Source organism: Epinephelus moara, chromosome 3 (assembly GCF_006386435.1).
Source record: "Epinephelus moara isolate mb chromosome 3, YSFRI_EMoa_1.0, whole genome shotgun sequence".
Classification (NCBI taxonomy): domain Eukaryota; kingdom Metazoa; phylum Chordata; class Actinopteri; order Perciformes; family Serranidae; genus Epinephelus; species Epinephelus moara.
The window spans coordinates 22,192,934-22,206,298 of NC_065508.1; the positions used below are offsets into that span (position 1 = coordinate 22,192,934).

At 42.9% G+C, this 13,365-nt stretch overlaps 1 protein-coding gene across 1 annotated transcript in view; it reads right to left on the bottom strand.

Annotated features, from left to right (window-relative positions):
* spns2 (SPNS lysolipid transporter 2, sphingosine-1-phosphate) overlaps positions 1-13,365 on the bottom strand; it is a 97,912-nt gene that overhangs the window by 15,548 nt on the left and 68,999 nt on the right. The window contains exons 10-13 of the mRNA XM_050036649.1: positions 12,239-12,304; positions 11,014-11,112; positions 6,559-6,722; positions 2,193-2,229 (exon numbers count right to left, since the gene is read on the bottom strand). Of these exons, the coding sequence (XP_049892606.1) occupies positions 2,193-2,229; positions 6,559-6,722; positions 11,014-11,112; positions 12,239-12,304 (366 nt within the window). The remainder of the gene's footprint in view (positions 1-2,192; positions 2,230-6,558; positions 6,723-11,013; positions 11,113-12,238; positions 12,305-13,365) is intronic.

The following is a 13,365-nucleotide window of genomic DNA, read 5'->3' on the forward strand; positions in this document are numbered from 1 at the left end:
ATACTGTCTTATACAGGTGTCTGTAAAACACATTTCTATTACTTTTTTAAAACTTTCTGGATGTATTCTAGACCTGCAAATTCCTATTTACAAATTCCATGACTTTTCCAGGTTTTTCATGACCATACGAACCAAAAATGATTGGCTAGAAGGATCTAAAAATGCAAATCAACCCTTGAGAAAATAGTCAGCAATGATATAAAGTGTTTTTTGTAGTTCATGGGATCATCCTGTCTTCTGCCTGCAGGAATTTGCACCTTCGCACAGTTTTTCGGCCAAGTTGACTGTTACCTTCAAATACTGCAGGGAGCTGCAACTGGCAGAACACTCCGCTTCCTGAACTGAAATCTAACAGAAATCCCACACACCTCAATTTCCTGGTTTTCGCAAGTTGGTGCAATTTTATCATGAAAAACCCAAGTAGTGAGCTCATGATCAAACCTTTGTTGACATATTTTATTCCTTGGAAACCGAGAAATAAACTATCTGAGTAAACTACTTTTAGGAAAGCTGCTGAGTGATTAGTTTGTCGTACAGTTATCACTCCGACCTTCTACATTTCCCACTGAAGACGCATGCAGAGCATTATCAGGATGTGGTGATACTAAACTCAGCAGTACACACATGCATGACCTATTTTTTTCCACTCTGTGTACATACAGTATTTTGATGAATGTTTGTAGGACAAATAAACGCAGACAGGGTTATAAAGCAGTGATTAGGAAGGGGTAAAACCTTGACCTTTCCGCTAAACATGATAACCTTTACAAATAAGTCACAACAGATTCCTTGTCCCTCTAATCAGTGAGTCAGAGTTTAATCTTGTTATTCTTTACCGGCAACTACAGTAGCCCCCCATTGTCCTACACTGCAAAGTCGGCTGGTGTGCTGCCAATAATTGTCTTTTATTTCCTCAGTTAATAATTAGAGAAGTTTTGTACCATGTGTGTGAGTCTGATAAAGGCAGGAAGGAGGGAAGGCAGCTCAGGTCTTGATAAGATGCCAGATAGCTGGTCAAATAACCACCACTCCAAGAATGCCATAACACTCCCCTGAGCACAATGGGATGGGAAATGGATCATAGATCAATCATTTGGGTATGTTAGCGTTTATCACATCCAGAATTTAGGCTGTCATTAAAGGGTGACTTCCGTATTTTTTAACCTGGACCTTGTTTTCCCATGTTTTTGTGTCTAAGTGACTAACAGACACAACAACTACTGGAATTTGTCAAGTATTGAGTGAGAGGGTTGCAGACAACAGCAGCCAAACAGGCTGCAGTATAACCTTAATTGGCAATTGCGCACCGCCAATTTCTTGTTTTTGCCACTGACAGGCTCAGATTTTTATTACAAATGTCTGACAACATTATGGAAAGGATCTCCACAGAGATAGAACATTAAAGAGTAAGATCCTTCTTGTTTAACGAGAAACAGCCCATAAATCACTACTGCCAAACACATCAGACTCCATTTAAATAAACAATAATTTTATCATTGTAAAAAAACACTTCATTCAAAGTCGACAGAAACAAAATAAAACTCACAAACAACATCTTGCTTCATCTTTTGACTGTTTCAACAATAACCAATTCTGGTTTTGTTAAAATAAACCCCTAATTGACCCAGTTAAATGTTAAATTATGATGGCTCTATACATGCTTAAATTAAAGTTTTTTTAAATGGAGTCTGGTGAGTTTGACAATGATGATTTTGGGGCTGTTCTGGTGAAACAAACAAGATCTTACTCTTTGACAAAAAAGTCTATCTGTAGTCAGAAACTTGTAATAACAATCTGAGCCTATCAGTGGCAAAATCAAGCACTCTTAGTGAAAAATGACGGTGCAGATGGCCTGAGTGGTTATATTGCAGCCTGTTTTGCAGCTGCTGGCTGCAGTGCTCTCACTCAATACTGGACCAGTTTAAAAAAATACTGAAATTACCCTTAAAACTCTGGATAGTCTCAGGTCAAAGTGTCTTTTAAGTCCTAACAAAACTTCTTTTCTTATCTTATCGTTGTTCCTTCTAATGAGAGGAGCTCAACATGATGCTTCCCAGGTAATGAGAAGAGAGCCCTATAAATGTTAATGTTCCAAGACCATCTCTTTGTTAATAACCACTTAAACTGCTGATGTGAAAAGCACTAAAGTGTAAAAGCGTCTTTAGGAGAAAAGGCAATTTACCTGGTCATACCTTGACTGAGGAGGGTGGCCGTGTCAGCTGGCTCAACCTGAGGAGAGAGGAATGGTTTCAGGGATTAGACATGCACAGATACTTTCAGACAGGTCTTCTTAAACCACACTCAACCTTTATTACTCTCTTTTTCCAGCAGTTTCCTCTAATTTCACTCATCACATGCTAACTGTCTTCCTCGGTCTGTCAAATGTGCTGGTCCTCCAGGCTGCAGTGCTCAGCCTGCCTTGACCCACACTGAATCAGTATTGTCAAGGCGCACTGGCATTGCAGATGAGACAGTTCTGCTCTCACACATCACTAAGTGTAAATGTGGACTGGGTGAATGCGTGGGAGGGGGGACACACGCACTGAACCTGAGCTATTAATGGCAACCCTGCAGCCCAAAAAAGCTAACAACCTAGAAATAATAAAGCACTCTAAGGCTGGAAATAGAAAGGCGCGCTCCAGTGAGTAACTCGTTCGGCTCTGCGCATTTTAAAAATAGTGCTGAGTATCTGAGGACACACTCAGAGGGGGGAAAAAAAAGTCACAAAGCGCTCTGTAAAGTCAGGGGGAATTTATAAATTGGGGGTTTTATAGCGTGAATGGAATCTATAAATATCACAGACATGAGGCAACCCTAATTGTACAAAGTTGTGGATGCTGTCATCTTTCTTGGTCCCCGAGGTGCTGTTTGCAGCTTGTTACATAACAGCTGCTGCTGTTTAAGTTTGAGGTTTTTCTTCCTCGGGATGTGAAGTACATATCTGTACAGTTCTGTAGAGGCCTTTGGTATACTATGTGAGGAATGCAACACTATGTTTACTTTACATATGTACACCTGGATGTAATCTGACAAGCCTGTGTATGATTAACCCATCTATAGGTCAGGCACACACGCAAAGTAGAGGTGAACATGGACTTTGTTATCGGGCAGATCTTTGGTAGATACAGAAATGTATTTAAGTAAAACAGGAGAATAAGTATTTCATTATGAATACGTTTTTGAGTGTATTCTCAGCATAAAGTCCTGACATCAAATTTAAACATGCACTTGCACTGGATGCATGAATGAATTGAATCGCCAGACCAGATGTTGGCATTGTACATTTCTGCAAACCACAGATATGTAACATTTGCATGTTATTGTGAGGCGGATATGTCGAAACCAGCCTTTTCTTTACATTTCGACAACGCTGTGGTTAACATGTGGCATTAACCACAGGCATGTTTGACATGCGTAGGCCCAAAAACCACTTGGTTGTTGACACACCCGAGTTTGGTGCCACAATTGCAGCTGGAAATGCTGCGATGTCCTGCTAAAAAACAAGCAGTGTTGTTGTTTGTTGGTCTCAAAGAGTGGTCTGCATCCTGACAGCTGTCTACACTAACTTTTCTGCATTAAAATGTCTACAAAATGACTCCACCAATGTCATATATTTTGTTGAGCTGTGTACTTACATTATCTCAGACAATGCCTACAATACTCAACCCCAGAGTAAACTGTAATTTTCAACGAGGACATAGTTCGTGTCATCTGCTCACTGTAGCGTTGCAGTGGTGTCATATCCCATTTGTGCTTAAATCAGGGTTGTGGTTGTCTGCCAGGAGCTGTCATTAATTGATTTTCTATCCAGTTTTAAGTCACATTTTTAAGATACACTTCTTAGATCTTGGTGGTTTTTATCTATATGCTTTAACCAGATTAAAGATTTTAGTCACTGGACGTCTGGATCTTAAATGACCAGAGAAACAAGCTGAGCAAATGTCCAGCTCATGCCAGCCAAACACTGATCTGTGATGTGAAACTGCTTTATTCAGTTTTTATACCAGTCTGTTTTGGAGAGGAAGATATGATACGATACCATATGATACGATACGATGCGATGCGATGCGATACGATTCATTTCCACTCATGAAGCTTACCCACAAATTGGACATACAATTGCACAAACCATCCTGACCATGGACCACATCACGTGATCTGTAGATAATTTGGCTCCTGGTAAAAACTTACTGAATGGCTGGATCTTAAATTACAAGAGAAGCAAGCTGAGCAAACGTTAGCAGCAGCTCAGCTCCAGCCCCTGCCATGCTGAACAGCATCAGAGAAACACAGATTTTTAACATAAAACTGCTTTATTTAGGGTTTTTATCAATTTAAAGCACCTGGTCTGGAGAGAAAGAAACCTCTGTGGATAATTCGGCTCCTGCTAAAAACCGTCTGAACATCTGGATGTTAAGTTATCAGGGAAAAAAGGTGAGCACAAATCTGCAGGAACTGGGCTAGCAGCTCCTCTGTGGCAAGTCGAACAGCATTGGGGACACACAAATTTTCTAACGTGAAACAACTTTATTCAATTTTTGTACCGGTTTAAATAATCTGGTCTGTTTGTTTTGGAGAGGAGGAGACTTCTGTGGATAATACAGTAAAACACCAAAAGTTAAGATGGTGTATTGGCTTTGAAATGAAGCCAGCCCTCACACATGTATGTTAAGGATTTTTTGAAAAAGCACATACAGGAATAACCTCAATGCCTCCAAGTGTCTCTGTTTCATATCTGAGACTTTTTTCACTCCATCTGTTGCTCTATTAGCTTTGCCCTAGAGCGTGCAGTGTGAAAGTCAAAGGGCTGCGGTTACATATAGTTTGAGTGAACATGTGCCATCTGCCCACACTGTGCAATAATGTGGTGAGATAGCTTGCGCCACACATTGGACCACAAACTAGTATCTATTACTGGCACGGCGGCAAGAGTGTGACTTTTCTTTTAGTCATTGTTTTGCATTTCTTCCCTTTTTTTCCTGGAGCAAACCCAACAGGGGCCACAGCACGGCTTAGTGGTGCCTTTGCAGACACCTCTTTAAAGCTATTAACATTACACAAAGGACATATTAACAGCCTGAATAGTAGCTTGTACCCAGGATTATAAACTGAAACTTGAAGTTCAGTTTCCACATTTCTTTTGTAAATCTTAGGTTTTCCTTCACAGTACATGTGACTACAAATGGGCTTAATGTGCACTAAATTCTCTTCTTTCTGAGGGGTACTGGCGTGGGAACAACAAGCGACCAGCTCCACAGGGTGAAGACAAGGTGACTGCAGACAGACGTCAGACATCAGACTGCCATCCTGTCTAAAAATGTCCCTCATCTTCAACAGGAAGGAAGTCATTTCTAAGGGCGCTGGCACCAGGGGAGTAAGTCAATGTGATAAAAAAGTGGGAAAAAATAGTCAGAAAGAAACAAGAAGTCATGTCTCACCATCTCAAAGAGGATGAGTGTATTTGTTTTAGCCTTTTAAGGCCATGACCAGCTACCGTGCCCTCTGGGTTTCACGTTTTTTTGTGCTTCAAAGAGGAAACTATGAATGCATGAATAAGACGGGGCGGTAGCTGGTAAAAGTCTAAGTAAGCACACTTAAAGAAATTGATGGCCAGAACAGCTTGTGTCAGCTCCAGAGAACTTTTAGCTGACTGGGACTTTCTATTGGCTCTCGGGCATTTCTGAGTCTAGCAGGGTTGGCACCGTTGTTGGCACCACTGGGCTACTTGACCCAGACACGTCAAACTCCAACACTTGGGTAAAGAGTATAGCATTCTCCAGATTTCTGACACCTTTGTGTTTGTATGACTCAGAATCATATATATGTAGACACTGACTGTGTCAGCCGGCTGCAGTGATACGTCAACATCACCGCCATATTACAGAGAGCAAGACTTGCAGGAAAACAAGCCAAATCCATGATTTACAAACATGAGCTTTTATAATTCCAAATTACAATAAATTATTTTCCACCACCTTGGTTATTTAGTTCATGTAACCCTAACACCCACTCCTCTTTTGAGCATCAAACAGCAATTATAGCATTAAAATAAAGCTTCTAATTAACTGGAGGCAAAACTTTTTTCCTACTAGATCATAAACTCATGAATATAAAAATGAATCATTGCAGTTGGTTGAGAAATACAAACGTTATAGTGCTTTTTATCCTAAATGAAAATTATCTTGCTTAACAAAATGTGTAAGTATCAAACTTTTATTTGCCACAGAGCTTATTTTCGGCAATAACACAAAATCCAATAGGCTTTTTGACAAGGGAACCGGGTGACGCTAACTTCCGCATTGGTCAACAAAAAAAAAAAATCATCAGCCAAGCATTTTATGAGGCATCTATGTTTCTTTATCTATGCTCAGAATAACACCAAGATCATTGCTCCTTCTTCAGCCTCTTGCTCTGAGGTGGATTGTTTCGATTTTTGGAGCTCTTACTCAGAGAGTCAGTGGAGGACATCTCAAGCATGTCTTAAATATTTAAAGAATGAATGACTTAATAACAAATGAAATAATGATGAGTTATTCAAACAACGTCTGAGTCACTTACTGTTTCTCGGCCTTCTCCCGGTCATCCAGGAAAAACAGCGCAGTGGCCAGGAAAAACATGCCCCCCAGGACGATGATGAAGGGACAGAGCATGAGGGCATAGCCCAGGCTGAGGAACCGCCACAGCGCTGACGTAGCGTAGCTCTCCTGAAGGGCGTCGGAGATCTGCACACACAGGCATGCCACCACAATACACGATGACAAACATCCCACGCCACCATCACCAAAACCACCACACACACAGACAAACACAGAGAGAAGAGAGGAGATTTTATTCAAACTAATCATCCACCGAAAGTTCCTAAAATATCCAGTCATGCTCTCACACATTACATGATGCTGTGCTGGCTTCACGCTCACGCTGACTCACATGCAGAGGGAATTCTGCATGTTCTATCCTAGCAACACAGAAAAGTGACACACAGCATGATGTAAGACGCCCTGCTTTTGTTTTAAGAGAGGCAGGATTTCACAGCTAATAGCTCATATTGCTGTCGAAGTTTTGAGTAACATTCAGTCTGTCATGTGTGCGCTGAGGAAAACAACAGCTGGAGAATGGTGGGCGTGAAGTGACCATTTCTGCCTCCCGATATCACTCATAAGGCAGCTCACAAGCACACATAGATCACTGTGCTGACAATCGTGATGGAGAGGAGGCTGCTGATGGTAGCTTTTAGCAGATTATGTGTATGTATGCACAGCAGGAACAAGAGGGGGCTTCTTGTCCACGTGTGAGTGAGAGTCTGAGTGGTCGTAGGTCACTCCGGCTGAAGCACATTGATTATATGTTAGCGTCAGCAGAATGGGATTCTCTATGGAGAGAGCTGGAGAACTGCTGACAGGAGGATGTCGGAGGGAGTGGCCATGTGTGTACAGTTTGTGTTCATGTGTGCACTAATGCATCGTGAGGAGTAAAGGAATGTCAGTGTTTAACTGTTAATCGGTTAACTGCCAACAATATTTTTTACTGGTTACCAAACGGAAACCTCCAGGGTTGAAAAATGAAGCCAACATGGACATGCCAAAAACTGTAGTTCTTTGAGCAGCCACTTGAGGCTGACTACAGGAGTGAGTCAATCCCTATGGGCATATAGGCATAATTAAGGGTGGGCAGCTTTAAATGACAGGCTGTCTGCCTATAGCATCCTCGGCTTCTCAGTCAGATCCCTCGCTCTTCCATAGCGCCACCTTCTCACCAAAATATGGGCAATGCTGAACTCAGAACTGGCAGTGTTGTTGCGGAAACATGGTAGCCAAGCTCTGGTCTCCCCCAGTGGCAACCCAGACTAGCACGGCTAGTGGTGCTAACACAACACTGCTAAAGGTGTTTTGTGGCTCAAAATGAAGCTCCTTACTCACAGGGGCTATCCGGGGGGACACCAGAAGGTTTCTGCAGCAACGCTATACCACCACCAGGATGGCGTTACCAGCGGTAATCGCAGAATGAGTGGTGCCGCTATAGCTCCCACCCCACCCGGGTGGTGCACAGTGCAAAGCGGCCAAGGTTAACTAGTGGAGACCTGATGTTGGGCAGTAGGCACCATGTTAAAGCAGCTAGCCACTGGTCTGTCAGCAAAGCCAACAGAAAATAAAATAAAAGGCAGGACATTTACATCACAAAACATTAAAGTTTCACCACCTCTAAATGGATAGCGCTTTGAAATGTGACGCTAAAGCTCAGACAAAAAGGAAAGGCCTCTTGTATTCACATCATTTTTTTTCAATTTAACTGGGTAGCTACCTGTTAATGGGTGTCAGGCTATTGAAAGCAAAATTAACTAATATAATAATTAAGTGCATCCCTAGTAAGGAGCAATTTGTGAAAAAGAGAGGATGGTGGAAGGAAATTAATAAAATACACGTGTGTGACAAAGTCTGGTGTAGGTCCAGCAGTTGTGTGTGTGGCCAGTGCAGAGCTATTTCATCAGGTACAGTAAATTGCCTGCACAGCGCGGCTTAGCTAAAAATACATGGTGAACTGCTGCATGTCTAATTATCAAGCTAGAAGGCAATTTCTTGGGAGATTGCTGAGAGATTGTTCCTGGCGTTCCCCTGCCACCCACTCTGCCTGCGGCCATGTCCTACTCATACAGTATAGGAGGAGTCCATTAAGCGGTTCTCGGGGGATTCTTATGTGACAACTGCTTTGGTCTACGTGCTGATGGAGGAGGATCTCGGCTCAAGCTCAAGAGAATTTCAGATGCACTTTTTGACACAACAGAAAGTGGCAGTTATGTGGCATCCAGGCACCAATATCTGCAGGCGTTCCCACAAAAAGCAACTATGGTGCACTGGGAGCACCGCATTGGTTTGCAGGGATGAGCACATCATCCTCAGGTCTGTTTGGCACACATGTCAAAACCCAGTTGTGAACCAAATGCACTGACTCACCCGCTCACTTTCTCCTGTGGTTGCTTAGCAATAACCACTCGTCTGTTTTTCTTGAGATTCTCCACTTTGCTCACTCACAGGATTTGTGCCAGTCTGCATGGGTGACTGTATATCTGTGTGCGTCACGACACGTCCATCACACTCGCGTGCTAAACCTCAGTTCAGGAACTGAGGCAGTGAGTGGTGACGCACTTGGAACTTTCTGAGCCTCGTTGGTTGGGGGTTTGTGGAGGGGTGAGAAACCCCCGGACATTCGGTATGTCAGTCAGAGGAGAGTCGTGACCCCGGAGGCTGGATGGAGATCTGGAGTGACTGGCTGACAGTGGGGCCATGTCAGTGTGTGTATGTGTGTGTGGGTGTTATTATTCTGACAGAGAAAGGCAATCATATAGGTAGTCTCCCTTTTCCACATATCATGGTGTGAGGTTGAAACTGAAGGTGGAACTAATGGTTATTTTCATCATTAACTAATCATTAATCTGTTTAATTGCTGAATCTGTGAAATGTCAGATTTTAGTAAAAAGTGTCCTTATTCAACTTTTCACCACTCCTGAGAGCAGCAGCCCTTGCTATCGACTTCACACATCCTTAATGTGACCATGTCTGCTGCCTCGCAGGAAATGTCTGCTGTTAGGTAACTACTTGTTTGCTTATTTACCATCTATTTATGACAACACATTAGTTCCGCCTGCATAGCTCCTGCCTGGTGCATGTCTACATACTGTTTGATAGTCCTGCATCATGTAAAGTGAACTTGCCTAACTAACTGATAATGTGTGGTGGTCTGTATATGGTAAATTTTGAACAACAAGCCTGCGGGGCAGAATTGGCTGGTTGCAATATTTACATCAGAAGAACTGAACTGAATTAGACTGAGTCACACTGTATTTCAAAGTGCTGCATCTCTTAATGTTTCAGAGGGAGGTTTGTAGAATACAAGATGACGCTGGGTTATATTTGATCTGCAGAAAAAATACAGCGCGAGTCTTTGAGCCAAATTCTGCTTCCCGGAATTTGGATTTTTTTTTTTTTTTTTTTTTTTTCATAAATGCCACTTTTGTTTAGTCTTTTGAAGAGCTTGTCAGTACTCGGAGATAACTTACTGCTCCTTTTATCTGGCTGCGACAATAGTTCAACATTTCCATTTTAGGAAGAAAAGAATAACAGGACACTTTGAATGCATCCCGACAGACAGCTGCGTCTGCTGCCAGCCTGTCAGGCCCTGGCGGAGGATCTCGAGGATCAGTTTGATTCACTAATCAAAGACTTCCACTTTGCCTTTGTGAACATGACCTAGGCTGTGAGCCAGAGGCACAACAATAAAACAAAATGTAAACACATGACACTAAGGCAGTCTATTCTTTCTCCAGCAATTTACCGGCACCAAAGTGCATCATAAACACTGATATTAGAAATTAAACATTAGGATGTGATGTGAAGATTGTGATGTGCAGTATAGCTGTGATGTCACTGCAGCATGTTTTTGTGTGTTGTCAATGCAAAAGCGCCCATACCTGTATGCTTAATTGAGGCTTACAGAATGTGTACCTCAGTGGAGTTACTATTTAACTCTGCTGGGAATGAGAAGAATGCTGCTTGACAGTCTGAGGTGGATCCTGTTTTACACTTCATTGAATAGCAAGCAGCTCTTGTATTCCGGCCTCCTGGATGTATGCATGCAGTTTGGATGGTGCGGGGGGGCTGATGGGGGTTGAGTGACCTTGAGAGGCCTCGCTTCCCAGTAAGAACCACTCTCTCATCTCCTGACCAATCACATACAGTAACACCGGCCCCTCCTGGGAACCACCAGATTTACTAGAAAACACCACTGACAGCCTGAAGAGCAGTGGTGAAATCACAACTCTGTTCACCAGCCCTCCTGAGACGTGTGCTAAAAGCTCCTCTTGTACCTCACTTCGCACTGGCCCACTTAAAGCAAGAGCTAAACTGGTATCTGATGGTGTGTATGAATGTGGCGCTCACTAAAGATGTGCTGGGATTTACGACATAGGGTAATTCTTAAATACATCCTCCATTCACACATCATTTTTCTTTGGAGTCTTACCAGGCCTATCAGGTACGGACTTCCTGCATCACCCAGGAGATGAGAGGTGAAGCTCTGAAAGGCGACCGCCGTTGCTCTCCTTGTGGGGATAACGACAAACTGCGAAGAGAGAAAAAAAGAAGAGGGTGAAAAATATATGAGATGATTTGAGGTGATGAAGTGACAGAGGTAGGGAGACTCACTCAGCTGTGTTAAAACAACTCTTGCAGTCTTCAATTATGCACGCAGGGACCACCTCGTTGGGTCAGAACACCCCAGGCAGACCTGTCAGTCACAGTTAAAATGTCCCATCTCTGTCTCTACATACTCACTACAGTCTCCAACCTGATTATAAATTAAGGCACTGGTCGGTGCACCCACCTTACTCAACGTCTAACTTAATTTGGCTCACTTTTCACTTTTAGATGCCAAAACATACATCAGAGAAAGGGCTCCCCTCCATTTGTTTCCACGAGCAGTGTATGAATCTTGGGCTACATCCACTCTGGGATACTTAGCAGTTTCAGAACTTATCTCCATGCATGCTGACATGCCTGAAAACTGGCTTAGTTACAGAAAATACTAAGCAGATGGCGAAAAGAAAAACCAGAGATTTCTTTGCTTGGCTCGATGACAACCTAGTTAGCTGAAAGTAACAGAACAGAACAGGCAAATATGGCGAGGTATCAGAGCGGTACCGACATAATTATCCATTGCCAAAGGAGGCAGTAGCAATAGAAAATGTAAAATCACAAAAGATATGTAGACCTAGCTATAATGTTTTGGCCTGACACGTCATGACTGGTAATACCCGTTCAGGAAGCGAACATGGGTGTCTGCCTCATTGTTTAAGAAGTCTCAGTTTCCGCCTTTCCAGACTAAGGGCCCTGACACACCAGGCTGACGGTTGGCCAATGGTCAGTGTGGGGCCATCAGTGAGCATCTGCCTCCCTAGGTGAGTTTTCAAACTGAAACAAGGTCAGCAGGGTTTTGAAAGGTCTTTGTTTAAGGGGTTCCAAAATGCTGGAGTAGTGTGGACACTAGGTGTAAACGAAGCAATAGTTATGCGTTTTAAAATGAAAATTTGTTACGGTGGATGTAGCCTAGGTAGAGACAGTAATTATCAGCTGCACCCAAACTGTTGTCCACTCACACATTTCACAAAACTGTGTCTAATTGAGTGGGCACAGTTTGTTGCAGGAATTTCCAGTGACCCAGTGGATAAGTATAGGTTCTCAGTACTTACCATTAAAATGTCTGCTGTTATGGCCCAGTTCAGGAAAAGCAGTGTCTCTCCTATAAAGATGCAAACCTAAATAAAGCAGAAAAAAAAAAAAAACGTCCATTTAGTGGTGCTAATTAAGATCAGCCCATTTCCACTACACAAAGGACTGGTAACCAGACATGAAGCCAAAAGAGGAGGTTTGCAGATATTGCTACTGTGTGTGTGGGAATCTACTGCTGAATAAAAGTGCCTTGGTTGCTGTGGTTTAAAAACATGTTATTATGCCGTGGCCCAATTATACGTGGAGATGAAGGCCTTCATTTTGGTCCCATTGAGCTGAGTATTTAGCCTACGAGCTGAAAAACAACACAGCATGATAAGGGTTGTTTATTCTTGTCAAAGCCGTGTATTCAATGTGGAAACATTTTAACACTTTCTATGTTTAGATCCAGCTGCGAGATTTGAAATTATGTTTGAATGGGTGGAACAGAAAACATAAATAACATAGCTGACCTGTCATACAGTTTACTATATGTGCATGTGGGCTGCTGTATGTACACGGGTTGGTACCAGCTGGTGTTACTATTTGGCCACTTTCTTAAAAACAGACCCAGAAGGATTTCGTTGCAGTGGAATCTCATGTGTCTGTATTGGCTGGTTTCGTCTGGCACACTTTAACACGGCCCCTTGATGTGTGTTGCCTGCTGGGGAATAACCCTTCTGCCGGTGTGCCAGACCTACAGTGCAGTACAGAGAGCTACAGAAGGAGTCTGACGGAGGAGATGTAGACAAGTCTGTTCTGAGAGCTGTGAACCAGACACCGTGACCGACATGTTGCCTCTCAGGAGAGAGAAGCCCGGCCTTTCCTCAGATTAGCTGCGTGTTGACGAGACAACAGCTGCGAGAGGTCAATCGTTACGGCCACGTCACGCCTTATAATATGACACATCTGTCAGCACTTCGCCGTGAAACCTGAGCTGATCATTAACAACTGCTGCTGTACTGTACGATGATTTAATATAGTACAGTAGAGTAGTCTGTGAAAAAGTGAAGTCACATGTTGAAAGTTAAGGTCTGTAATACTTGCACAGAAAAACTAGTTCCTCAGCAGTTCTTTGGCATGGGTTCAGGTGCATGCACTCTTTGTA